Source organism: Gorilla gorilla, chromosome 6 (genome assembly GCF_029281585.2).
Source record: "Gorilla gorilla gorilla isolate KB3781 chromosome 6, NHGRI_mGorGor1-v2.1_pri, whole genome shotgun sequence".
Lineage (NCBI taxonomy): Eukaryota > Metazoa > Chordata > Mammalia > Primates > Hominidae > Gorilla > Gorilla gorilla.
In genome coordinates this window covers 139,348,078-139,371,827 of record NC_073230.2, presented here as the reverse complement: position 1 = coordinate 139,371,827, position 23,750 = coordinate 139,348,078, and the positions used below count along the sequence as shown (strand labels likewise).

General features: G+C 44.4%; 1 protein-coding gene across 1 annotated transcript; it reads right to left on the bottom strand.

Moving 5' to 3' along the window:
* Nucleotides 1-279: 279 nt before the first annotated feature.
* On the bottom strand, nucleotides 280-23,467 carry CPA2 (carboxypeptidase A2). The gene is made up of 12 exons (XM_004046213.5): nucleotides 23,421-23,467; nucleotides 22,896-23,158; nucleotides 20,781-20,862; nucleotides 19,988-20,122; nucleotides 19,003-19,098; nucleotides 16,610-16,711; nucleotides 14,534-14,632; nucleotides 13,039-13,149; nucleotides 11,861-11,951; nucleotides 10,117-10,316; nucleotides 7,591-7,675; nucleotides 280-516 (listed from the first exon to the last, which is right to left on the bottom strand). The coding sequence occupies exons 2-12, from the start codon at nucleotides 22,964-22,966 to the stop codon at nucleotides 329-331; spliced, it is 1,260 nt and encodes a 419-aa protein (XP_004046261.4). The 5' UTR covers nucleotides 22,967-23,158; nucleotides 23,421-23,467; the 3' UTR covers nucleotides 280-328.
* Between the last annotated feature and the right edge of the window lie 283 nt (nucleotides 23,468-23,750).

Sequence of the window (23,750 nt, the reverse complement as noted above, 5' to 3'; positions counted from 1 at the left end):
GCTCCGGATGGATTTTTTTTTTTAATATTATTCTTTTTAGAGATGGGGTCTCCCCATGTTGCCCAGGCTGATCTCAAACTCCTGGGCTCAAGCAGTCATCCCACCTCAGCCTCCCAAAGTGCTGGGATTTCAGGTGAGCCACCACGCCTGGCCCCAGGATGGATTTTTTAAAAGAGGAAGGGGTACAATGCCATGACTTGCTGTGTTTGAGGGCAGCAGAAACTGGAGAAACGGTGCTGCCAGATCAGGCTTAGAAAAATAAACAACACAACCCAACTTTGCTTCAAACCAAAGAGATTTTAATGGCTCTTGTTTCTTCCCCAGGGCCCTAATAGGGGTGGTCTTGCACATGCTCCATGATTGCCTTCAAGCCAAGCCAGGTCTCCTCGGCTGTGGGCAGGATCAGACGGGCTGGCAAGAGGAAGCCGTAGCGCCCTGTGTCTCTCAGTTCAAAGGCAAATGAGTACTTGATGCCATAATCATAGGACCAGTCAATGCTTCCTCCACTGGCTTGGTCTGAAGGGCAAATGAGAATAAAGTTTGGTTACACGACTACCACTAGCCTTCACGCAATGGAACCTCTGTATTAAATTCTACTATCATAGGTAAGCCAGGCCCCTAGGTGTGAACTGTAAGAGGGGGGAGAGTTTAGTAGAGGGTCACATTTATGAAAAAACACAATAATTTGAAAAGCAAAAGGTATTATTCAGCGGACACTGAACTGAGCCTTCCTTCGGTGCTCTTAGGAGCCCACGCCATCCTAAGTGGCCTCTTCTCCACCTTAGGTAGGCCACACCACTTCCTTCTTTAGAAGGTACAGACATGGTTTTCTCTAGTGGGAGTGGAGGGATTACAAATGCAGTAAGAGATTTGGTCCCTACCCTCAGGGGACTTTGAGCATTAAGGGTGGAGCACTCTCTGCTCTGCTATCAAATTGCATGTACAGCACCTCTGTGCGGTGGGTTCAGCCAACACAGTAATGTGCACCTGAGATCTGTGTGGCCGCTGATGTGACAGATGATGAAGGAAGATGGCATTAACTTACAAGTCAGTCATGACTCAGAAAAGCCGAGCAATGGACCAGCCCTGTGGCCCCTCCCAGGAAGGGCAGTTAGAAGTCACAGGAGGACTCGGCTGAGGCACAGATGTCGGAAGCTACCTAGTCCCTAAGAATGGGGCTGGAAAGACCAGGGAGGTTGTACCAGAAAAGAGTAGGGCTAGAGGTTAATATTGTGAATTAATATTGTCAACTCCCATGATTTTTGTCTTTGCCTTCACCCAGCAGAGCAGCTTGGAAATTAATGCCTGGTAAATAATAAATACTAAATGGTTGCTGATTTGAACTGAATCTTCCCTGGACCAAAATTACCAACTCATACCTTTTGGTGTGGCTACATGACACAGCCAATCACACTAAGAGGTCAACTGTAGACAGAATACTGGTCTCAGATAGAATCCCAACCCTATAAATCATTATCTGGGTGACCTAAAGCAAGTCATTTATTTCCAGATGCTTCGCCTGTCACATAGGGATGATATTACTACTTTTTTCACAGGGGAGTGAGAATTAAATGGCATAATGGTTGTGATGACACTATTGGCTGTGTCAATGTGCTAGGCACTATGTTAAACTGGTTGTGAATCTCTAGGTAGGTACTAGCATTATTCCCATTTTACAGATGAGGAAACTGAGATTAAGAGATTAAGTGGCAAGGCATCGTGGCTCTCTGCCAACACTTTGGGGACCAAGTCAGGAGGATCACTTGAGCCCAGGAGTTTGAGACCAGCCTGGGCAACATAGCGAGACCCTGTTGCTACAAAAAAAATTTTTTTTTAAATGAACTAGATGTGGTGGCACATGCCTGTGGTCCCAGCTACTCAGGAGGCTGAGGCGGGAGGGCTGCTGGAGCACAGGAGGTCCAGGCTACAGTGAGCCATGATCCTGTCACTGTACTCCAGCCTGGGCAGCAGAGTGAGACCCTGTCTCTAAAAAACTAAATAAAATAATAAAATAAAAACAGGGATATTAAGTGAAGGAGCTAGGATAATGTATGTAGAATAAGCATTCAATAAATGTCAGTTATGTTTGTAACTATCATTGTCAATAAATGACCAGGATCCAATAAAAAAAAGTTAGGCCACGTTAAGGACTAGAGTTATCTGTGGAAGAGCATTCACCAGGAAACTAACAATCAACGTTTATATAGTGCTTTAGAATTAGGGAACACTTGTATTCCACATAATATCTTTTGAGCCTCTCAGCAACCTATTTCACAGATATAAGAAACCAAGGGAGAATAAGTGACTGGACCATGGCTACTTGGTTCCAAAGTGGCAGTGCTATAACTCAAACCCAGGGCTCTGTACCCAAGCTATGTGGGTTTTTTTTGTTTTGTTTTTTGTTTTTTGTGGGTTTTTTTTTTTTTGCCCCCCTATGCCTCTCTGAGAAAGAATTCAAAGAATAACTAACTTCTGGGCCAGGTGTGGTGGCTCATTCCTGTAATCCCAGCACTTAGGGAGGCCAAGGCGGGCGAATCACCTGAGGTTAGGAGTTCAAGACCAGCCCGGCCAACATGGTGAAACCCCGTCTCTACTAAAAATACAAAAATTAGCCAGTCATGATGGCATGCACCTGTAATCCCGGCTACTCAGGGGGCTGAGGCAGGAGAACTGCTTGAACCCGGGAGGTGGAGGTTGCAGTGAGCCAAGATAGCCCCATTGCACTCCAGCCTAGTGACAGAGCAAGACTCTGTTTCAAAAAAAAAAAAATTTTTTTTTAAAAAAAAGAACAACTTCTGAACCAAACACCTACTGTAGCACAGCTCCTCAAAGCCCTTTCCAGATGGGAAGCTGCCCAGGAAATGTCTCAGCCACTACAACCATACAGCCATCTCTTGGGTGGAGTGAGGCAGGTGTTCTGCCCAGAGCTGCATACTGACCTGGGGCAGGAAGCAAAAAGTGCTGAGTTAAAACTAGTCCTTAGAGGTAGAGCTTGTCCAAGCTGGAACGAGGCCAGGATAAGAGTCAGCTGTGGACAATGATGTGGCTAGGACTTGGTGGGCCATTCACAGTCGGGCTCCAAAAGATCGTACAGCAAATCCTACACCTGCTTATTGGAAATCTCTTCCATTTCTGTGACCTCACCAAAGAAAACATACCAAACCTCAGCCTTCCAAGGTCTATCTTACTAGTAAATACCTCCAGATAAGGTGGATGAAAAGCTAGATTCCTTGTACTAAAATGGCTGAGACCTATGCAGGGGTCTCGGGGATACACAATGCTATTCGGCTGACACTCTGAACTCGAGCCTCCACTCAAAGGCTGCCAAGCAAAAGCATTCATTCCTCAGTATTAAGCTGCCATCATGTCTCAAGCTAGGTCCATCCTCTGTCCCCACTGCCACCACTCAGAAGGCCCTTCTCCCTGGGGGTATCCCTGATGAAAGTGAGGACAATCCCATGTGGAACGTGGTTTAAAAAGTCTCAGCAACTGTGAGCAGATCAGTCTTCCCAGAGAACCGCCTAAAAAATATGTAACAAGAGGCCGGGCACGGTGCCTCATGCCTGTAATCCCAGCACTTCGGGAGGCCAAAGAGGGCAGATTACAAGGTCAGGAGTTTGAGACCAGCCTGACCAACATAGTGAAACCCTGCCTCTACTAAAAATACAAAAATTAGCCAGGCGTGGTGGCACGTGCCTGTAATCCCAGCTACTCGGGAGGCTGAGGCAGGAGAACTGCTTGAACCCAGGAGGCGGAGGTTACAGTGAGCCAAGATCACGCCACTGCACTCCAGCTCGGGCGACAGAGCAAGACTCCGTCTCAAAAAAAAAAAAAAGCAACATGAGCGCCAAAGCTGTTCATTCCATTTAACTTGACAATCTTGCCTCAGGAATATATTCCAAAAAGATCATCTAAGAGAAAAAGGATTTGGTACAAACATGTTTATAGTAGCACTGTTTAGCATAAAGATGAAACAATCCAAAGACTCAATAACTGGGATATAGCAACATCATGGAATAACAAAAAACTGGAATGTAAATTCATAAAACTTTACAGGAAATGATGTTAATTTTAAAAAGCTGAACATACCGGTAATCCCAGCACTCTGGGAGGCCGAGGTGGGTGGATCGCTTGAGGCCGGGAGTTCAACACCAGCCTGGCCAGCATGGCAAAACCCCATCTATACTAAAAATACAAAAATTAGCCTCGCGTGGTGGCACACACCTGTAATCTCAGCTACTTGGGAATCTGAGGCAGGAGAATCTCTTGAAGCCAGGAGGCGGAGGTGGCAGTGAGCCAAGATTGCGCCACTGCACTCCAGCCTGGGTGACAGAGTGAGACTCAGTCTCAAAAAAAGAAAATCATGACTAGCACGGGTGCATTCCCGTGATTCCCGCCATCACCCCTCCTATGGCTGTGGCTATATCCATGCCCACAACACTTTCAAAGACATGCTCCTCTCATTCCATCCTAAGCCACAGCTTCTGCCCACCTCTGCTCGTCCTCCTGTCCCCAGCTCTGGACCCTCACTGCACTGGTCATTTCTTCTCTCTCCTGTATGTTCCACCTCTCCCTCTTTATTTGTTCTTTCCCACAGTCAATAAATATATCTCTTATCTCAAAAAGAAAAAAGGCTTCCATTCTGCTCTCCTTCCCTTATCCACTCTTCTGAAACTGCTCTGGGTTAAGGTCACCAATAAGCTAGTGATGAAAATTCACTGGAAAATGTCTTGTCCTTATCTTAGTTGACTTTTCATGGCCTTCACCATTGTTGACCGCTGCCTCCTTTTTATTTTTTTTATTTCTTTTTATTTTTTTTTTTTTGAGACGGAGTCTCGCTGTCGCCCAGGCTGGAGTGCAGTGGTACGATCTTGGCTCACTGCAGGCTCCGCCCCCCGGGGTTCCCGCCATTCTCCTAACTCAGCCTGTAGCTGGGACTACAGGCGCCCGCCACCTCGCCCCGCTAATTTTTTGTATTTTTAGTAGAGACGGGGTTTCACTGTGTTAGCCGGGATGGTCTTGATCTCCTGACCTCGTGATCCACCCGCCTCAGCCTCCCAAAGTGTTGGGATTACAGGCGTGAGCCACCGCGCCCGGCCTGCCTCCTTTTTAATAATTACTTCTCCCCTGGTTTCTGACATCCAGGGTTCTCTGCCGTTCTGCCTAGCCCTTGCTGCTAACCCCTTCTGCTGCCTAACACCTTGCTCCCTGCTTTGCCCAGGGTTCCTCTCACTCCAAATGTTCCCCCTGCTCTACTGGTCCAACCACCCACTCTATGCCAGCTCTTCCCAAATCTCTCTCTGCACAGAATCCCAGGGCATGTAGTCCAAAACCTACAGACCATCTCCATTTGAATACCCTACAACGAGCGCAGCCTCAATATGTCCACAGCTGAATTCATTATGTTTGCAACCTCACCCCTCTTTCACCTTCCTGGACTTCTCCCTCAGTGAGTGGCACCAATGACTTTCAGTGAGGACCTCTCCCCATCCAATAAATGACAAAGCTTCTTGGCTTTATCTCCTAAATCCCTTCCATCATCACTGGCCCTGCTGTAGTTTGGGCCATTGTCTCTCACCTGAACTCCTCCTCCTCTTCCTATGGGATGTCTCTACTGCAGTCCCTCATCACTCCATCCACACTGCTGCTATGTTTTAGCTAAACAAAATGCCTCAATTCCCTCACCGTCCTGCTGAAAACCCCCCGATGGCTTTTAGAATCCTCTGGATTAAACCTAAACTCCTTACCACAGCACAGAAAACCCTGAACTTCCCCAACTCCCTTTTCTCCCTCTTTCATTTCAGCGATCTCAACCTACTTGTAGCTCCCAGAACCCATCATGCAATTTTATACTTCTATGCCTTTGCATATGCTGTTGGCTATGAGAATGCCCCATCCTTTTTCTCCTTCTCTAGCTACCTGGCAACCAGTCTTTACAACCCTACCCTCCTCTTACATGAAGTTTTTCCTGACTCCACTTCCATCGAATCCCCCGACTTTCTAATACTTCTGTACCATGTATAGCCTACTATTGCACACATCATACAAAAGTTCATTTGCCTTCCTGTTCATCTCTTCCATTAAAGAGTTCTGTGTGGGCACATTATGTCTCCAGTGCTTGGCATAATGCTTAACATATAATAGATACTTAATTTAAAAGTCTGTTAGAATGGGTGGCCAGGCACGGTGGCTCACGTCTGTAATCCCGGCACTTTAGGAGGCAGAGGCGGACAGATCACTTGAGGTCAGGAATTCGAGACCAGTCTGGCCAATGTGGTGAAACCCTCTCTCTACTAAAAATACAAATAAATAAATAAATAAATAAATAAATAAATAAATAAATAAATAAGCTGGGTGTGGTAGCGGGCACCTGTAATCCCAGCTACTCCAGAGGCTAAGGCACAAGAATCCCTTGAACCTGGGAGTTGGAGATTGCAGTGAGCCGAGATGGTGCTACTGCACTCCAACCTGGGTGACAGAGCAAAACTCCATTTCCAAGAAAAAAAAAAGAAAAACAGAATGGGTGCCTATTAAAGGCATTGGTTTCCAAAGGATCCTTGGGCATGGAAGCACTAGGGAACTCCTGGGCATGGAACTGTGTGGTCCTGAGTTTCCAGCTTTGTCCATAAGGAAAGGACCATGCCTTTGAAGGATTCAGAACCTGCACAAGGGTGCACTGGGATTTCCCAAAGCACTGTAGTAGTTTCTTGTTTTTATCTAAATCAACTGGGGAAGAGGAGGGCCTAGAAAGTCTGACGGCAGGCTCCCCAGACTTATTCCTCACACTGCCGCTATTCCTGACTTCTCCTTCTCCATCTCCACATACTCTGCATCAACACATGGCTGCAGCAGAGTCTATCCACGGAACCACGTGGGTCCTCTTCAAGAGTCACACCCATTCTGCCCCCGCAGTCCATGGAATTCTCAGGGCATGAGCCCCTCTTAGCCTGGAACGGGAAGATAATAAAAGAGCCAGGTCTTAGGCCAGGCACAGCGGCTCATGCCTGTAATCCCAGCACTTTGGGAGGCCGAGGTGGGCAGATCACCTGAGGTCAGAAGTTCGAGACCAGCCTGACCAATGTAGTGAAACTCCGTCTCTATTAAAAATACAAAAATTAGCTGGGCATGGTGGCACGCACCTGTAGTCCCAGCTACTTGGGAGGCTGAGACAGGAGAAGTGCTTGAACCCAGGAGGTGGAGGTTGCAGTGAGCTGAGATCAAGCCACTGCATTCCAGCCTGGGCAACAGAGCGAGACTCCATCTCAAAGAAAAAAAAAAGAGCCAGGTCTTGATAAAGGCTTATTTTTAGATAAACAAATTCTACAGAATGAGAGTGAGCTGTAAGGATCTGAACAAGCACAGGAGAGGGCACAAAGCATATACTTAGGGAGTTCTTTGTTCCGGCCATCACACAGTAAGTATCTCATGGAGGAGACTAGATTCACTGAGGGAAATTGGGGAAGGTTGGGTTCCATGCATGAAGACCTATCCCTTTCAATAAAGGCATTTAAAAGTTTTGGCTCAAACTCACATGGTGCCTGCCATCTTAGTGGGTCATTTGTAAAAACTTCCAGCACATTGGATACTTACAGATGACAGAGCAGATTGGTCCCACTTTGTACTTGGTGCCATGCAGGCTTCTCAGAGATTGGGCAGCCTTTTGGGCCACTTCACTCTAGAGTAAGAGAACCAAAGAAAGGTAGACAGATAACACTTGTCTCTTGGGAGATCAGTTGCCCAACAGCAGAACATAGAATGCTCTAACTAGACTGTCTAGTTAATTGAGGTGAAGGCACAATACCCTTTTTATTTGAACCATTTTCACTGTGAAGTAAGCTTACTTCTCCAATAGAAGTAAGTTCACTTCTATTGGCTTTGAAAATACAACGTGAAGGTCCTCATTGTCTATTTGATCATCCTGGTGTTTGCAACACTCAAGGATTCATTATTTTGCCACCAGTTCTCCTTGTTCAGGGGTGTGGCTAGAAATAGGGTAGATTTAAGGGGTCTAAAGAGAATGTGGACTGACCCCAGGACATATGTGGGAAGTTGACTTTTCTTTTACTAGATCCCTACATTGGCTTATTTCCCTATGGCTGTCTCTTTTTCCAAGAAGTAGAGCTCAGAAAAATATTTTCCATTATTTGAGGGTTCCAATTTTGACTGATTGAGGCTTTACTGTCCTTGTCAGGGATAAATGTAAGGTCTTGAACTTGGGTCCAGGAAAACAACTGTACAATTACCAGATGGGGGAAACCTGGCTTGGTAGAATCCTTGGAGAGCCTGGGGGTTACTCTTGTCAATGAGCCCAACATGAGTCAACATCACAGGGCTACTGCCAAAAAACTAATGTGATCCTCAACTGAATTTGCAGAAGTGCACGGTCTGGCTGAGGGTAGTTATGGTCACACCCTGCTCTGTGCTGGGTAACCCACAATACACATTTCACATTCACTTCTGGGAGCTACCTGCTATAGTTTGGATATGTATTCCCCTCAAGCCTCATGTTGAAATCTGATCCCCAAGATTGGCGGTGAGGCCTAATGGGAGGTGTCTGGATCATGGGAATAGATCCCTCATGAATGGCTTGGTGCAGTCCTCACAGTTAGGAGTGAGTACTTGCTCTATTAGTTCTCTCGAAAGCTGGTTGTTAAAGAGTCCGGCACCTCCCGACTCTCTCTCTTGCTTCCTCTCTCACCGTGTGATCTCTGCACACGCCAGCTCCCATTTGCCTTCCATGAGTGGGAAGCAGCCTGAAGCTCTCACCAGATGCCCAGTCTTCCAGCCAGCAGAATCATAATCCAAATAAAACTTTTTCCTTAATAAATTACCTAGTCTTAGGTATTTCTTTACAGCAATGCAAACAGATTAAGACACTACCCTTGAAGAAGCATATTCAGAAAACAGCGACCGAATAGAAAGGGAACTTGAGCCCATAATATGAATGCTTGAAGGAACTGAGGTTATTTAGAAGGAGTAAGAGCTAGGAGAAGCAGGCTGGTGGTCTTCAAGTAATTAGTGGATTCACCTCTCAAAGGGAAATAAACTTGCTCAGTAGAACCAGATGATAAACCAGGGCTGATAGGTGAAAACCATACAAAGATTTCGCTCTCTATAAAGAACACTAACAACCTTCCCCAACACAGAATAGGCTCCCCTGAAGGCAGGAAGCCATCTAATCATAGCCTAGATTGACTATCTGCTAGAGGTTTGAGCACCAGGTTTAGATAATTTAAGGTCATCTAGGTCTAAAAAAAGAACATTTTAGAACATTCTTTTTCCCTGATATGACCTTGAATGGTAATACTCACCATCAAAACCTCACAGCGCTCAAATCTAACTGATGAGATGAAAGGCATACTTGAATTGGAATAATCTAGTCTATTTCTGCATGAGGCTGCTGACAATAATCTACTTGAAGGTAAATTGACGAAAAGATCCCAACTCTGGGCTTATTTCTAACATATGGGTTTCACAAACCAAGCCTAAAAGCCAAATTGGAAATAATTTGCACATTCTTTTTAGCTGGGGATAGCTCTTGCTCAGTTGTGAACAGCCTCCTGAGATGTCACCATCTGATCTAAGGCTGGGGCCAGTTGGCTTATTCCTGAAACAGGAAGGGTGACAGAAGGTATCAAGTTAGGGAAGTGAGTGTTTTACCCCCAACATCATACACCAGTGCATCGTCATGGTAGATCACAGAGCCAAAGATCCCAGAAAAGTATAAGACAAGTTGCTGAGAAGCAGAATTGCTCAGCTTGGAGCGTTTGACTACCAATCCAAGAGCCTCATATCCAAATCCAAGGGTTTTTTCCCCCATATGCAACAGAAAAGCATGTTCTGGGAATTTATGCTCAAACCAGGCTCCTGCTCATCTAGATTAAGGTAACAATAACTTCATGAATTCTATTTCCCAAAGAAACTTAATATAGGAAAGTTCAAAATCAGTCTTTCAAACCTTTGGCTGCATCATAATCTTCTCGGTGGTTGAACTTATGTTTCATTCATTGCTGTAATGGTACACCTCCACCTTAGGGCATGACTTTATGCCTGAAACTTACTTGACCACACAACGGATGTTTGTTGCTGGGCTGAAATTAAGTTTCAGAAACTCACCAGCTCATCAAAGTCATCTAACTTGGTACATTTGTACCCAAAGGGGAACATCAGCAGCTGGGAATAGCTGTGGAGGGTAATGAAGGCCTTGACTTTTCCATGACTCTTGATGAAGTCCACTATGGATTTCACTTCAACTTCAGAGTTGGCACTGGGTCCATGGTATGAATCAGAGCAAGGGTTGCTGCTGGCTCCAGGTCCTGGGGAGATGCAGAAGTAGCCCAGTGAGGACAGTGAGCTCTAAGAAGACACTGTAGGGAGGAGGTCACCATGCATCACTAATTTTCTCCTCTGGAAGTCGGGGCAAGATTGTCATTGTGTTAGATCAAGTCTCTTCCAAAGGTTAGTCAGAAAGCCTAACTGAAGTGATTCTGGACACATCTCTTCTTCAAAAAATATGGTTCCTCTATACAGTAGAAAGAGCCATCTAATTAGATCATCTCCTCTCTGTAGGAGTTATTGGAAGAAAAGCTAGATTTAATATTATGGATGGAATTCCTGCATTGGGTGGGAGTTTAGCAAGTTCATTTTCTGGGATCTCATCCAATTCTTAGAGTCCAACAGTAGAAGATTCTATGCATCTGTAATTCCAAGGCACAAAGCCACAAATGCAAGGAACCTCTGACACCCTTTCTGCAGTGAGGAAATCATGACTACATTTGACAACAAGGCCACCTTTGGCCTTGATTTTCTCAGCAACTAGAGTGGCTCAAGACCACTGAAATGGGTCCATTGTAGGCCTGGCCAGGGCTCTCACTGCTAGAGAAACTTCCAGGGGATGAGTAGGGGTCAGGATTCCCTAGTCTCCCCATGTGATACAGACAAAACGTCACCTTATTTTAAAATTATTTAATGAAAATAATATCGGGGGGATTGACATTGAACTGTGGGCCATTGCTCAGTATTGTGCTTTAATTATTTTTCCACTACACTAAAAAAAAAGAAGAAGAATTGTAAAAGCAATGAATGAAGTTGCCACTCATCCATATCCTGTAGCAGTTCTCTACAGTCCTGTCTTAGTTCCATAACTCTAATTAATTAATTTGTCTTACAAATACATAGTGATTACCTTCTGCGTTGCAGACACTGTGCTAGGTGTTAGGAATACTACAGTGAAAAAGACACAGCTCCTGACCTCAATTTTATCACAGCCTAGTGAGGGGGAAAAAATTTAATTCTATGATTACTGAAACATAAGGGGTTTTCACCAGTGGCTGAGGCCGTAAAGGAGCCCCTAACTAGCCTGACACGCAACTCCAAAACATAAGCACTGTCACAAAGCCAGGGCAGCAAGCTCACATTTTATATTTGAATCTGTTTTGAAAGTCAGTTTCTCCATCCTGTGTGTATGTACTTCTTTTTAGTTTTCTTTCTCGAAGCATCCATAGATGACGTAATGCTTCTCCTTGGAATAGATCCTATCCCCCTCTAGTGGCTGGCTCAGGGCTTCCCGAGTCCTCCCGCCACTGCGCAAAGTCTTGCTCCCACTGCACAGAAGGCTAACCGGGCGACAGCTTGTGGGAAAACCAAGATGTGAGACAAAATATATTAAATGCTGCTCAGAGCTCTGTGACAGCACTGTGCTCCTGTGAAGGGAATTTAAGTTAAGTGTTTTTCAAAGAGGTTTTTAAATGGCTTAAATCCTGGATGGGCTTAGCCAGCTGATGCACTGCAGGGCCATTTGAACCAGCTTGTGGGCCAGACCACGGGCTGACCATCCCTGGGGGCAAGTCCCTGCGCTCACCTCCAAAACCTGCATCCCAGTTCCGGTTAGGATCCACACCAACACAGAGGCTTCCAGATACCTTGGACCGGGTCTTCCGCCACATACGATTCTTTCAGATCCCACCCAAAAAAGCACATGGAAAAAAAGAAAGAGGGTCATTCAGCCTGATCAGAAGGTTCCTTTAGAATTCTGTCAATTTCCCTAGTTCTCTGGGACACTTCTTTCCCTTGGCTTGGGGAGGTGTTGGACAGTCCTCATACAGGTTCTGCTAGGAGTTTCTCTGCCATCTCACCAAAGTGAGACATGAATACGCCCCCATCTCCTCAAATGAATGCCTGCCAAACACGTGCCATGGAACCCTAGTTCTGTCCAAGGCCAACAGCAAGAACCAAAAGCAGAAGAGAGGGTTCTGCAATGAGACTATTTGGGGAAAATATGGAGCTAACTTGGTAAACTTACTTCAGAACTTCTAAGGATTGGTAATGCCTTGTTTTTTATAAACCTCTAAGAAACGGATATGGTGGGCGGTGTTTCCTGGTCTTGACAATGGAACCCTTGATTCATATGGTATCTCATGGGATGAGTACTAGTATTAGTATCAGTTTCTTTGAAAATGTCTTTGAAAACGCTACCGTAGTTAGCTCTCTCTAAAAATAAACTTGAAGCTGTCATTCATCTTGAATATATGTGGGGTCATGGTTGCTACAATAGTGTATTGTAATGAGATTTTAAGGGAAAAAAAAAACATGTAACTCTTTTTAGTGATATTATGGAGGATTTCTCCCACAGATTTTAAGTAAAATGCTAGATGCACTGTACTGCCCACCTAAATCCTACTGCAATCTAATTGTCAGCAGGTAACATCCGCCTCCTCTTTTCTATCAATCCTACCACAAAAAAATGCAGAGATAATTGGAACAAATCTCCTAGATGACTCACGGTGAACACTGAGCTCTAATAGCCCAGCCTAACAGCTGAAATGGGCTCTGGCTGAGGCAACATATAAAGACATCATGTGTTGGAATAAGAAGTGATTATAACCACTTCTCTAACCCTCATTTCCGGGTGACTACTGAGAAATTAGACATTCCATTTAGAGTAAATCAAGAAAAGAATGAGTACTTTTATTTTGCTTTTGAAGTTCCTACACATCTCCTTAGGTCCTCGTTGAAGAAGGGAACAAAATCCAGGCTTACTTTGGTTTGAGAGAACACGTATCCATCAGGGTTTGTGACTGGCAGGAGGAAGATATCCAGGGTGTCCAGAATGGAAGTGATGGATGGGTCCTTTGCATAATCAGAAACAATCTGAGCAAAGACAAGATACATGTCAACCTCACACACCGCTTTTGTCGGGAACACAGGACAGAATAGTAAGGTAGTGTGTTTTTTCCAGATGTGAACCAGGGATCACTATTGATCAAGGAAAGTCTTCTAGGCATCCAGCAGTCTGGTCTCCTGCAATGTTAATGTGCTGAATATGCTAGCGTCTATACTTTTATTTCTAATCAGAATAATTTACTTCTATTGAGTAAAAATCAGATATCATATATCTACTCTTTCAAAAGCAGTAACATTCTTCCTATCCATCCCAGTGAGACATTTTGCAATAGTGAGCAGTGATATATGTGACTTATGTGGACCTATGCACCAAAGAAATTTTGTTTGGTATTCCTTAATCCCTACATGAGATAACTTTCCAAAAGAACTCACAACCAACATCAGATTACTTAAATATGCAGAGACATTGCTAAAGACACAGAGAACAAGTTAAATTCCATTTGGGGAATTACATTTTTACTTGCCATTAACCGCAGTTGAGTTGAAGTTTCTGCTGGATTAAAATTTATTCATTTCCTGTGCTCAGCCATCCTAAGGCATTATTATTCAACTGTTAAATATCCATTTCATAATACCCTAAAGGTAACCGCATTTTAATTGAAGGGAAAAATGTATCAGTCGGTATGCACGTGGTTGCACATGCTTGAATGATCTGATGTGGATTGATTTCCTCTGCTCGTGAATTAACATTCTGATTTATAGCATGTCATTTTTGAATTACCTAAGAAATACCAGACTAGGTCATACCCAGCCCCATGTCCTGACTCTAATGCCAACAAACTTGTGGAAGAGAGATCTTACTACACCCTACCTTCAAAATCAAATTTGGGAAATTTTCAGAACAACCCAAACACCCTTAGCCAACTCCACTTTGGATCTGTGAGTTAACTCTTCTTGCACCTGTTTGTATTTTCCAGGTGACCCCCTTTCATGATTTTGTAAATTTCTAGCATATCACACCTCAGCCCTCAGGGTTCCAGGCAGCAAAGTGATTTTTCTCTAGTCGGTTCTTACGCTGAAATCTGGCTCCCAAGGGTCCTCCCTGGCCACCCGTTCAATCTCTTTAGCTTACTCAGTCTTTTTTTTTTTTTTCCCTCTCTCTCACTCAACAGCAATCATCACATCGTGGTGTCTTTTAACACAGCGCACAGTGGCCTGCCCAGGGGGAGGAGCCTGGGGTGCTGGATGGGGCAATACCAAAAAAGTCTGGATGGGTTGACTGCCAGCCCGTGTGACAAGAGAAGGGTTTTGGCTGAGAGCGCCAGCCATCAGGACCACTGGGACTGTCATGGATTTTGGTGGGCCTGACCCCAGAAAGGCAAAATAAGCAAGGAATATTAGGCAAAATGACCTTATTTGCTGTCCAAAGTGCCGTAGCTTGTGTAACCCACTCTCGAGCATGGATCCCAGCATCCAGCCAGATAGCTGGCTTGTCTCCTCCGGTGCTGAACTGCAAAAGCAAGTGTGGCAATGTGAACGGCTCCACTGCCGTGGCACCTGGTTGCCTCCTTTCTACCCTAGACCATCCTTCTCTGTCCCTCTCTCTATTCTTGATGTGACTGACAGAGAAGGAAATACAGACAGTGATGCTGTCGACTAACTCTCATTTAAGGAGAATTTTCTTTTGTCCCCTTCTTCGAATGCAAGTGTAAACACAGACTGAGGGGCATAGACAATTCTCCTCTGATGTTTGTAAAAAATTGTTGTAGATGATGACATGAAAATATCTTCATATGCTGAAAATTGGAAAAAAATGGATTACAAGATTTCATTTTTATTTTTAAAGAAACTAGTTCATTTATACATACACATACATATGAGAAAAAAGGAAAAGGAGAAGGAGGAAGAGAGAAAAGGAAAAAGAAAAGAGAAAAAAGTAGAAAAATATACAACAGATTGTTAATAGCTATTATCCTATAGTTGTGGAATTAGAATTATGAGGATTTTTTTTTCTTTTTTCTTTTCTCTATTTTCCAAATGTATGCAATAATAGTGTTTTGTTATAAAAATGCTTGTGATAACCTTTTGAGACCTTCATAAAAACAGGATAGCAAGCCTCTGGAGGTACTTTCCAGAGTTTAAATTTTATGATCTAAGTGACTTAGTTTTATTTGAAACAGTGGCTTTGCCAATTGGATCAGTAAATGGAGAGGAAAAGATTATTTTTGCACCATCAACTTCTATCTCTGTGCAGCATTCTAAACACAGCAGATAAGGTAAATGAGAAATGCAGATCCTTGCTAAAAATTACAGTTCATGGGTTGTAGGAGTTTTAGTTAAAAATGTTTTGTGCCTTTTCCTCCAAAGAGCTCAGATGTAAAAAGCAGGGAACTTTCAAAAACACAACATCCTCCACCGCCGAACCACGCAGGAAAAGGGAAGGCCAGGGAAGACCAAGGTGGAAGAGAATCTGGGGTTTTCTGATCCAACTCGACGCGGGGAGGGGGGGTGCGGGTAGAGGAAATAAAAAGAAAGAAGGGAGGTAAACATTAGCAAATGTATCCTAGTGGTATAAAGTAGGCAAATCACTCCTCTCAGGCCTGCTTTGGGAAAAACGCTCTGGAGAAATCCATCTGTCCCAGTTAGTCAGTTGGTTCCCAGCCATAATGTTTCCAAATTTAGCGAGGAGTTGTGACATTACCTCTTTTTGATTTTTTTTTTCTCTTAACAAACTCTTTCTAGGAAATCTGGGGAAATAATTTTCACTGTTTTTGAGGACAAAGTGCAAAGCTTGAAATTATGTGCACAAAGACTGTCAGAGGTTACGAGATGGCGTAAAACCCTAACCTTTTTTCATCTATATCCTTTTTCAAAAGATCTTCGTTCAGGGCGTTTGTCTTTGCGGTTTAGGGTTTAGTTGTCCATCATCCTTCTGCATACGACCAGAACTCTTCTTTAAAAAACAAAAAAGAAAAAAGAAAAAGAAAAAAAATGCAGCTTAGGCAATTAGTGCTTTTTCTTTTTTAACTGGTGTGCGTGTGTGTGTGCGCGTGTATGTGTGTGTGTTTGTGTGTGTGTGTGTTTAAAGAGGAAAGAAAAAAAAGAGAAGGGGAGGGGAGGCAGAGAACTCCCAGCTTGATGAATTACAGCCCCCAGCCCCCAACCTCCCCCGGCCCGCACCTCCCCCTTCCTCGGCTCCTATTGGCGCATTTGCCCCGGTTCCCCAGGAGCTCATCTCTCAGGACGCGAGCATTAATTCACTCCTGCAGACCTGCGTCAGCTTGCTCAGGAACAGAGAGAAAGAAAAAGAAGGGGGCGGGGGTGGGGGAGTGGATACTCAAAACCAGCAAGGACCGGTTAGGAGGAAAAGAAAAAAAAAAGTAATAAAAAGGAGCCTCTCTGTAGCACAAGCTGGGACTGCCGGCTAGCCTGGGAGGAGGGAGATTCTAGAAACATCGAGAGGAAGAACCGTCCCTGCACCGTGTACCTTGAGCACGTTCATAGGCCGGTTCTCAAAAGAAGAGCCAATATTCACTTTGCTCACTAGACCAGGGTGCTCAGCCACGAGGTTATCCATTTCTTGGGAAATCTGAAATGTTTCAAGTGAATAAATAGACATTTGCGAGTGAACCATCTGTTGCATGAGATCTGATCCCCTGGTGATTTTCCCCATTCCCTTGGGACACAGCGGAGGGGGCAGCGCGGCCCGAGCTGTAGGGTCGAAGGGTTTGGATCCAGCTGAGTGCTGCTGAGTCCGTCGGTGTCTGCAGGGGCTGCAGCCCAGCCGGCTCTTTGCAGTTTTGTGCAAAGCAAAATGGCACACTTCCCTGAGGTACTTGTGGCTTTTGGAGACCCCAGCCCTGAGGTGGGGTTTCTCGCCCTTGTTAGCAGAGGAACACAAACGGTAGTGCCCCCTCAACCCCAAAATGGATGTAGAGGCGATCGCTACAAAATGTCTCCCGGCTAAATCAGGCCCAGGGACAATGGGGTTTCTGCTGCAGACGCACTAAGGCCACCGGCTACTCCAGCTCCTATTTTCAAGGCGATTGAAATTTTGTGCATCTGGAGAACCCAAGCTGTGTCCATTGCTGGGATTGAGACGTGTCCGGGCGCGTCTGGAGAGCTAGCGGGAGGAAGTCAGTCCCTCCAGCTGTTGCCAGTATTTGCACTCTGTAGGAGACAGACATCAGTTTGTCTGGGAGAGCAGGAGGGCGTCTTGTTTGCTTCACTTCCTTTTCTTTCTTATTCTCTGTGCTGGTCCACAGTCCCCTATCTGAAACCCTTGAGGCCATATATATTTCAAATAAGATATTTTTTTCAGGGGAGAATTTTAGAAAGGTAATAGGAAGTATATATTATGTATTACACACGGGACATTGCTCCGTATTCAAGCACATTAATATTATTTCTGGCAGTGAAACAAATGAGCAGTGAGGCAATTCAGGTCAGATTTTGCTCCCAAATGAGTTTAGGTCAAATCAGGTTTTCCCATCAAATAAATTAGGAGAAAAAAATGTTTAAAGCTTTTTGCATTTAAAAACTGCCAACTTGGAGACTTGGTGCCTACCAGATACCTCTTCTCTGGCTCTTTCGTACTCCCCATGCCACCCCTTGGCCCTACAACCTCCATCCCCTCCGGCCCCTTTCCATCCCTCGACTCTTAAGTCAGTGCAGATAGATTCCCGTGGGCCTGGAGAAGAGCTCTGTGCCACAGAAGTAAATGCAGCACTGCCCAGGATCCCCACAGCAGCATGGAGTAGCAGATGCAGGAAGGGGATAGTCTCCACAGAAACAACAAAGCCCAGAAAAGACAGCAGAGACTTCATGAGGCTTTGCTGCCATGAGGTCTTAGAGAGCACATCCCTGTGAGGCAGAAGAAAAGGGTCTGGAGGCAGGGAACCCAAGGCCAATTCAGGCTGACTCCCTAGTACTAAATCAAAAAGAAAACCCCAACTTTTCACTCCCAAGTAACAAAAGGACCAGAGGCTACTCCCTTTGCACCAACCCCTGCTTTTTGGCATGGCAGATGAAAAATTGAAAGTACCTCTGATTGGTCCCCTCCTGCAACCAATCAGATTGGTTGCAAGCCAAGTCTTCATTTGCATAGGAGTATACTTTTGTAACTTCACTTCAGCCTCTGACTGGCCACTTTCTGCAACCAATCACACTGATTGCAGGCTACTGCTTCATTTACGTAGGGTGTACACCAAGTAACCAATGGGAAACCTCTAAAGGGTATTTAAATCCCAGAAAATTCTGTAATAGGCTCTCGGGCCCCTATGCTCGGGCTGCTCCCAACCTGTGGAGCGTACTTTTGTTTTCAATAAATATATGCTTTTGTTGCTTCATTCCTTCCTTGTTTTGTTTGTGCATTTTGTCCAATTATTTGTTCAAGACGCCAAGAACCTGGACACCCTCCACCAGTAACACTTGGATGGAAGTCAGAGGCGTCAAGGTGGTCCCTGATTCCATCATCAGTGGCAGCCCGGAAGCACATCTCTCACCTGGCTCTGTGCCCCGATTGCATCGTCAGTGGCAGCCATGATGGCTTCCCTGGCTTTGTGGGCAGCACAGGTCAGAAGTTAGCAAGGCGGCTTAGGGCAAGAGCACCAGCCTGAGGGGGCTGCTTGTGGGTACCCTTTAGACACTCCACAGTGGGTGGCTGTTGAGATGGGCAAGTGGACTTCAGGTCCTACATGAAGCAGGAGTAGGTGTGAAGCCAATGACACTGGTACTGGCTGTGAAATCCTAAGGAAACTTGGAGAAGTTAGAAAATAATAGAATAATTTCTAGGCCATTAAATCACCACGTGGAAGTATGAGCTTTGTCCTTAGAGGAGAGAATGGCCCGTCTCCGTGATGTTCATTTTGAAACACCTACCTCTTCCAGGGTATGGTAGGCCCCAAAATTGAAGTTACCACTCCGTTCTCTTCTCCTATTAAAAAGCATTTCTTCATTCTCTTTGTCCAACAGGACCTAAGATAAAACAATTCTATCTATGACTGATTTACAACAATGCATTTCAGTCTGTAATTGTGAAGGAAAGGGTAACACTCGGGCCCCAGTACCAAGCTTTCCTCTTCTTGTCCTGTAGGCTTTGAGGTCATGACTTTCCCTTATTCTGGCCCCACTGTGAAAGGGGATGGAGCATTCATGGGGACTTCCTACCAGCCAGATGCTGCAGGTGTGCCAGGGTAGGTTTGCAGGCACAGTCTTATGGCTCATCCTACCTTTCTGGGAGCTCAGGGCCTGTGTTAAGAGTTAACCTCTAAACAAAAACTAAATCAGGCCAGAGTTGGTGGCTCACAACTGTAATCCCAGCACTTTGGGAGGCCGAGGCGGGCAGATCACTTGAGGCCAGGAGTTTGAGATCAGCCTGGGCAACAAGGTGAAACCCCGCCTCTACTAAAAATACAAAAACTAGCTGGGCGTGATGGTGCGTGCCTGTAGTCCCAGCTACTGGAGAGGCTGAGGCTGGAGAATCGCTTGAGCCTGGGAGACAGAGGTTGCAGTGAGCCAAGATCGTGCCACTGCATTCCAGCCTGGGCAACACAGTGAGACTCCTTCTCCTCCTTCTTCTGCCTAACACCCTTTGGTTTGCACTTTATATTTCATGCTGTAGCCTGTCTTTTGCCCTTTCCCTTAAATTCTTTGTTACCATATTCTGCATGTGCCAAATGCAAAAGAGAGAGAGACAGTGCCCTCCTACCCACCTTGCAAGGGGAGCCCAGACTGCTGGAAGGTCCTAGTGGCACCCACAGGTCCCTTCCCTGCAGAGAGTACTCAAGCATAAAAGAACATGGAACTGAACTGACGTTTGTGTGGCCCAGCAAGCTGCAGGAAGGCGAGTCCATGGCATAATTACCTGCACGTCTTCAATCATGATGGAATAGGCAATTCCCTGGGACTCCAAGAACACTTTGACTGCCTGGACGTTGACGAAGGGAACTCGGACGTGGGCTGTCTCCCCTGGGGTGGTGGGTGATTTCCAAAAATCAAGCTGAAAGGGATAAAAGTCCAAGCCAAGGAAATGAATGGGCTGTTCTGGGGAATGGACAGTTCAGCACTGATAGATTTCTAGAAATCAATTTGCATCCACTTTATCTTGAGCCCACAAGTTTTGGAATCATTGTGGAATCACTATGATATTGCAACAAGGGCTTTTACATATCCATGTGTCAGCAAATCCATTATATTGTTTCCCCTGCCCCTATGGCTAGATACTAAAACTGGCAGAAGGAAAAGATTATTAAAACAATGGCAGTTTTTTTAAGCTGGGATTCTAGCAATCCAATTCATTTAATAATGGGATATAAATGCTATAAATTATTTTATAAGGGAAATATGCACTAAAGGTGTTTAATTTTTGAAAGTAACTTTCACATTTGATATCTCTTTTCATTCTTACAATAAACCTGAGAGATAGAAGAACGGCATATTTATCGCCATTACTCTGAGTGAGAAAATGAGACACAGGGAAGGTAGGTGGCTTGCCCAATGTCCTGTAGTTGGGACTAGAGCCCAGGTTTTCAGAAACCCAGCTGCATGAGTTAGCATTTCACACTATGTCATGGGAGTCAGAATACAGTCGAAAATAGAGCTCAATCATGTTTAACTGTATTCGTTCTGGGAACAGCAACTCCCACTAGATCAAATACCTGGAGATGTTCTTGAGCCTCCAATCGTAGCAGATTTTTAATTTGTTCTTCATTGCTTGGTATAATCTCAAGAACTTGGTCTCTAAAGAAAATTAACCACAAATATGACCTTAAATGCAAAACCTGGACACTGTTTCCTGCTGCTTTCTGCACCTGTTAGTCTCTGCGTATAACAGATTAATGCAACAGTCAATAATCTCTGTGACAATCCAGAAACTAATAAATAGTACACTAAACCCACATCGCCAGAATGAGAAGGTGACAGAATGGCGTTATTTCCTCCCAGGAAATGTTATCTAAACAATAATGAATAGGTGTACCTGCTCCTAGCAGGAAGCCTGCCATTAAAGTTACCTTTCCCGTAGCTAATGAGTCAAATAACACCTGCTGCTTGTGGAGTGTTATAGCTTTTAATACTTGCCTGTTCCTGTTGTTCAGAAGTAAGTTTTTAAAAAGTGGAATAATTTGGTGCTTGTAAGAGGAAACAATTCATATGTGGGTAGACCTAAGATTTTGTTTTTAATGGTTTTGGGGGTTTTGTTTGTTCTTTGTTTTTGTCAACCGAAAATGTGTCAAGGTTCTATCCCCAGACCCCATTCATGGGGCCCAAACATGGGGCATGGCCAGAGATAGTTGGGACCCTGACAAATTATGTGCCGTGCCTCTCTTTACAAACACACACACACACACACACACACACACACACACACACACCCTTAATAGGGAATGAAGGATGAACAGGAAAGAGAAATCTCAAAACAATCAAGCACATCTCTTTAGGAAGAGTTCCCTTGGTGACAGAGTTTCCCCTTCTAGCCTTTCTCCAGGTAGGCAGACTTCCTAAGTCACTGCCCCAACTGTCTGTGCAGTGGGGAAGGAATCAATACAATGAGCCATGTACAGGGACCAGAATATGGGTCTTCTGAAACCAAGCTCCGTGCAATTTCCTACGAACTCCAGTGGAATACAGAAGTGATGGAATGTGAGCTCTTCGAGGCTCACCTGCCACAAATGGTCTGAAAATTCTTCCATTTAAGTCTCATTATTTTTGGTTAATGCATGGACTCCCAGGAGTCCTCCTTTAAAATGGGAAGGCACTGAGAAAAGTAATACAACAGGGTCATATTTCCTGGTGTGTGTTCTAAAGAACAGTAGTTCTTTGAGTTACTCAGAGAAAGAAAGAAAGAAAGAAAGAAAGAAAGAAAGAAAGAAAGAAAGAAAGAAAGAAAGAAAGAAAGAAAGAGAAAGAAAGAGAAAGAAAGAAAGAAAGAAAGAAAGAAAGAAAGAAAGAAAGAAAGAAAGAAAGAAAGAAAGAAAGAGAAAGAAAGAAAGGGCAAGCTGGGAGCAGTAGGTAGTTTATGATTAAAAAAAAGAGTACATGCTGCAACCTAGATCCCCTCTTATAGATTTATAATGCACACTGATTTAGCCAAGGCTCCTAGAAATCCTATAGTTTGTTTAATCCTCTGACTCCCACATTTATTTGACCAGTGGCTTTTTGGGACCAAACTTATTTGACTGCTTTCTTAGTTCCCTGGACCACTCTTCAAAAAATGCTGCCTGAAACCCTTCATAGAATCATGAAGCAAAGTACTTTGGAGCAAAGATGAGTCCTCCAAAGCCAGGAGAGGAGGAGTTGAGCTGAAATCTATAGCCCTGGCCTTTCTACTTCATGAGGTTCCACCACCTAGGTGCTGAATCTAAAGATCGGGGGTTAGGGCACAAGGGCTAACGTGGATGGTAAAGCCCAGAAGAGCAGGAGGAGGTGGGAGAGTAGCATTGACACCCGCTGAGTTGCCTGAAACAAATGGCCACACAGCTGTATTTTCCCTGATGTCTATCATCCCTACAGTCTGATCACTGGAGGGAAAAATGAGTAAGGACAGAGAGAAATAGGGTTATGTGTGTTCAGTTTTCACTTTTGTCTTTTCCTTTAAATGTCATTCACCTCCTTTTTGATCATCCACTCCTTTTTTCACACTATTGACTTATCCCCAAATCTAAGAGAACTTCTCTGAAAACACTGAACACTTATACCCATTTACTCTGTAACAATCAAAGCCTCCATCAATCAGGTAAGTAAAATTCAAAGAAGCACCAGAAAGCATAACTTACCCCACAAATGTTTCTAGACAGTAGATATGCCCAAAAAGGGCACCAAAAAACAGGATCAACCTCATGGCCATGGGTTTTCCTGGAGTCCAGAATTCAGAGTCCTTCCTGAACTTTATTTGTAGGGATGGCAGCTGAGGGTGATCTGCTGGCCCTCTGAGAACTCACGTGAATTCCCACATGGGAAAATTCCCACCTGCATGTGAAATTCTCAAGGTTGTAGACATCCACCTGTGTGATATCACCAATGTGTACATGTTCCATTCCTAGGATAAGATAACAAACTTTGATGGAAAGAGAACAAAATTGCTAGAGCATACCAAGGGCAGTATAGTTATGACTGAGACCATAAAACGCCACTAGCTACCCTGTGATAGAAGCCAGATTAATAGACCTAGAGGTTAAAGTCTTTTCTGGGTCTCTGACACACACACAAAAAAAAGGCCAGAGCATTTATAGTAATTACTCAGGCATCCTGTCTATCACATTCCATTAGTTTGCTCATTTGTTTATTTTTATAATGTTTACCTTGAAACACTGCAATCACTCAGTCCACATCTGCTGAGTGTCCCTGTAGATGTGGCCCATTCCAATCCTCACTCTATATTAAAACAAAACAGAAGGCCTTTTAATATTCAATTTTGCACTGTCTCGAAAGTGATCCATCTGCATTTACACCAAATTGATATCCCTCTTTCTGTGCTTTTTCCCAAAATGAAAATGTCTTTCTGATGACATTTCCTATAACAAGCAACAATGAAGTTGCTTGTTATAAAAAGTGTGAATTAAAAGAAAGTGTTTTCTTTAACCATCAATAATTCTTCCATCCAAAGAAAACCATTTGGCATATGTATTTCC